Genomic DNA, 3,142 nt, shown 5'->3' with positions numbered 1-3,142 from the left:
AGCCTCCTCCTTCTCTATCTCCACCTCCCTCCTCCTTCTTCCGTCTTGAGAGTGTTCCCCCATTTTGCAGTCCTCAGCCTCCTCCTTCTCTATCTCCACCTCCCTCCTCCTTCTTCCGTCTCAAGAGTGTTCCCCCATTTTGCAGTCCTCAGCCTCCTCCTTCTCTATCTCCACCTCCCTCCTCCTTCTTCCGTCTTGAGAGTGTTCCCCCATTTTGCAGTCCTCATCCTCCTCCCTCTCTATCTCCACCCCCCTCCTCCTTCTTCCGTCTCAAGAGTGTTCCCCCATTTTGCAGTCCTCAGCCTCCTCCTTCTCTATCTCCACCTCCCTCCTCCTTCTTCCGTCTCAAGAGTGTTCCCCCATTTTGCAGTCCTCAGCCTCCTCCTTCTCTATCTCCACCTCCCTCCTCCTTCTTCCGTCTCGAGAGTGTTCCCCCATTTTGCAGTCCTCAGCCTCCCCCTTCTCTATCTCCACCTCCCTCCTTCTTCTTCCGTCTTGAGAGTGTTCCCCCATTTTGCAGTCCTCAGCCTCCTCCTTCTCTATCTCCACCTCCCTCCTCCTTCTTCCGTCTTGAGAGTGTTCCCCCATTTTGCTGTCCTCAGCCTCCCCCTTCTCTATCTCCACCTCCCTCCTTCTTCTTCCGTCTCGAGAGTGTTCCCCCATTTTGCAGTCCTCAGCCTCCTCCTTCTCTATCTCCACCTCCCTCCTCCTTCTTCCGTCTCGAGAGTGTTCCCCCATTTTCTGTCATTTTTTGGCCTCTCCTCTCTCCGGTGACTCGCGACCACTTTCAATGGGAGATTTCAGGCTTACCCTCACTGTTTCGTTCCGTCCCCCTCCTTATTCCGTCTCATAATTGTTCTCCCTTCTCTGTTATTTTTGGGCCTTTCTTTTACTCTCTCATGTGACTCGCGGCCTCTTTCACCGGAAGCTTCGATCAAGGCCTTCCGTCATCATCTCCCTATCTATTTCGCCCCTTCTCCCCCCCCCCCCCCCCCCCCCCCTTTCTTTTCTCTCCGAATTTCCACTCACTCTCTGTTCGTTTGGGGGTCTTTCTTCTCTCGATCCCTCTCTCATTTGGATTGAGGCCACTGACATTTAAATTGTCCAGTTCCACCATTACCTCTTACTTTGCTCTCGATCGCGACCCCAACACTTCCCCCACCTCCACCCGGCCCCTCCTCCTTCTAATGTCTCTAATTGTTCCCTAAGGCTGGGCGGGGATGTAGCTCAGTCGGTAGCGCGCTGGATTTGTATCCAGTTGGCCGCTGTCAGCGTGAGTTCGTCCCCACGTTCGGCGAGAGATTTATTTCTCAGAGTCAACTTTGTGTGCAGACTCTCCTCGGTGTCCGAACACCCCCGTGTGTACACGCAAGCACAAGACCAAGTGCGCACGAAAAAGATCCTGTAATCCATGTCAGAGTTCGGTGGGTTATAGAAACACGAAAATACCCAGCATGCTTCCTCCGAAAACGGCGTATGGCTGCCTAAATGGCGGGGTAAAAAACGGTCATACACGTAAAATTCCACTCGTGTAAAAAACACGAGTGTACGTGGGAGTTTCAGCCCACGAACGCAGAAGAAGAAGAAGAAGAAGAAGTTCCCTAAGGCTTAACCTGAAAGCCCTAATGTGATTTCGCGAAAACTTACCGAAGTCTTTTTACCGAAAATTCAGTGCCAAAGCTTCGTGCACCGAGGTTCGTGAAGTAGACTTCGCAAGCTATCGATACTGTCAGGCTTGAGTCTCTGTCCTTGTCGTGGGTCTTCCTCTTCCTCTCTCATTGTGTGACTAGCGGTCACTGTCATTGGAAGATTCCAGTTCGACCACCATCACCATTCCCTCTCTCCCTCCTGCTTCCGTGGAAGATTCACAAGGGAGGTATTTCTTCTTCCTCTCTCGTGTGAGTTGAGACCACTGTCATCGGAAGCGTCCAGTTCCTCTGCAACCACCACCTTCTTCCCCCTCCATCTTCCCCTTCCTGCTCCATTTCCGCCTGCGATTTTTCAATGTCCTTTTTGGGTCCTCCTCTTCCTCTTTCTTGTGACTCGCGGCCAGTGTCATCGGAAGCTTCCATTTTTAACAACAAATTTTCCCTCCCCCCCCCCCCCCCTCCCCGCCTCCCCCACTTTCTATTTTCGTCCCTGTTGTTTCTGTAGTCCTTGACAGTTTTCATCCCATCCCATGCGTGTTGTGGCCAACCTCTTGCAGGTCTACCATCACCTCTTTATCCCTCAACACTCCCTCCATCCATATCCCTCAACACTCCCTCCATCCATATCCCTCAACACTCACTCCATCCATATCCCTCATCACTCCCTCCATCCATATCCTTCAACACTCACTCCATCCATATCCCTCAACACTCCCTCCATCCATATCCCTCAACACCCCCTCCATCCATATCCCTCAACACTCCCTCCATCCATATCCCTCAACACTCACTCCATCCATATATCCCTCAACACTCACTCCATCCATATCCCTCAACACTCACTCTATCCATATCCCTCAACACTCACTCCATCCATATCCCTCAACACTCCCTCCATCCATATCCCTCAACACTCACTCCATCCATATATCCCTCAACACTCACTCCATCCATATCCCTCAACACTCACTCCATCCATATATCCCTCAACACTCCCTCCATCCATATCCCTCAACACTCACTCCATCCATATATCCTTCAACACTCACTCCATCCATATCCCTCAACACTCCCTCCATCCATATCCCTCAACACCCCCTCCATCCATATCCCTCAACACTCCCTCCATCCATATATCCCTCAACACTCACTCCATCCATATCCCTCAACACTCACTCCATCCATATCCCTCAACACTCACTCCATCCATATACCGGCACGGGTGGCCTAGTGGTAAGGCGTCCGCCCAGTGAGCGGGAGGTCGTGGGTTCGAACCCCGGCCGGGGTCATACCTAAGACTTTAAAATTGGCAATCTAGTGGCTGCTCCGCCTGGCGTCTGGCATTATGGGGTTAGTGCTAGGACTGGTTGGTCCGGTGTCAGAATAATGTGACTGGGTGAGACATGAAGCCTGTGCTGCGACTCCTGTCTTGTGTGTGGCGCACGTTATATGTCAAAGCAGCACTGCCCTAATATGGCCCTTCGTGGTCGGCT

General features: G+C 52.0%; 1 protein-coding gene across 1 annotated transcript; it reads right to left on the bottom strand.

Annotated features, from left to right (window-relative positions):
• Positions 1–345: 345 nt before the first annotated feature.
• Positions 346–738, bottom strand: LOC138961244 (uncharacterized). Its single transcript, XM_070332846.1, has one exon. It carries the CDS (start codon positions 736–738, stop codon positions 346–348), a length of 393 nt encoding a protein of 130 aa, XP_070188947.1.
• Between the last annotated feature and the right edge of the window lie 2,404 nt (positions 739–3,142).

This window comes from Littorina saxatilis, linkage group LG3, assembly GCF_037325665.1.
Source record: "Littorina saxatilis isolate snail1 linkage group LG3, US_GU_Lsax_2.0, whole genome shotgun sequence".
NCBI lineage: Eukaryota > Metazoa > Mollusca > Gastropoda > Littorinimorpha > Littorinidae > Littorina > Littorina saxatilis.
The sequence above is the reverse complement of the archived record's forward strand: the minus strand, read 5'-3'. Positions and strand labels throughout refer to the sequence as shown.

Coding starts and splice junctions, on each gene's coding strand:
- LOC138961244 (XM_070332846.1), bottom strand. CDS start 738: ATGGGGGAACACTCTCGAGACGGAAGAAGGAGGAGGGAGGTGGAGATA.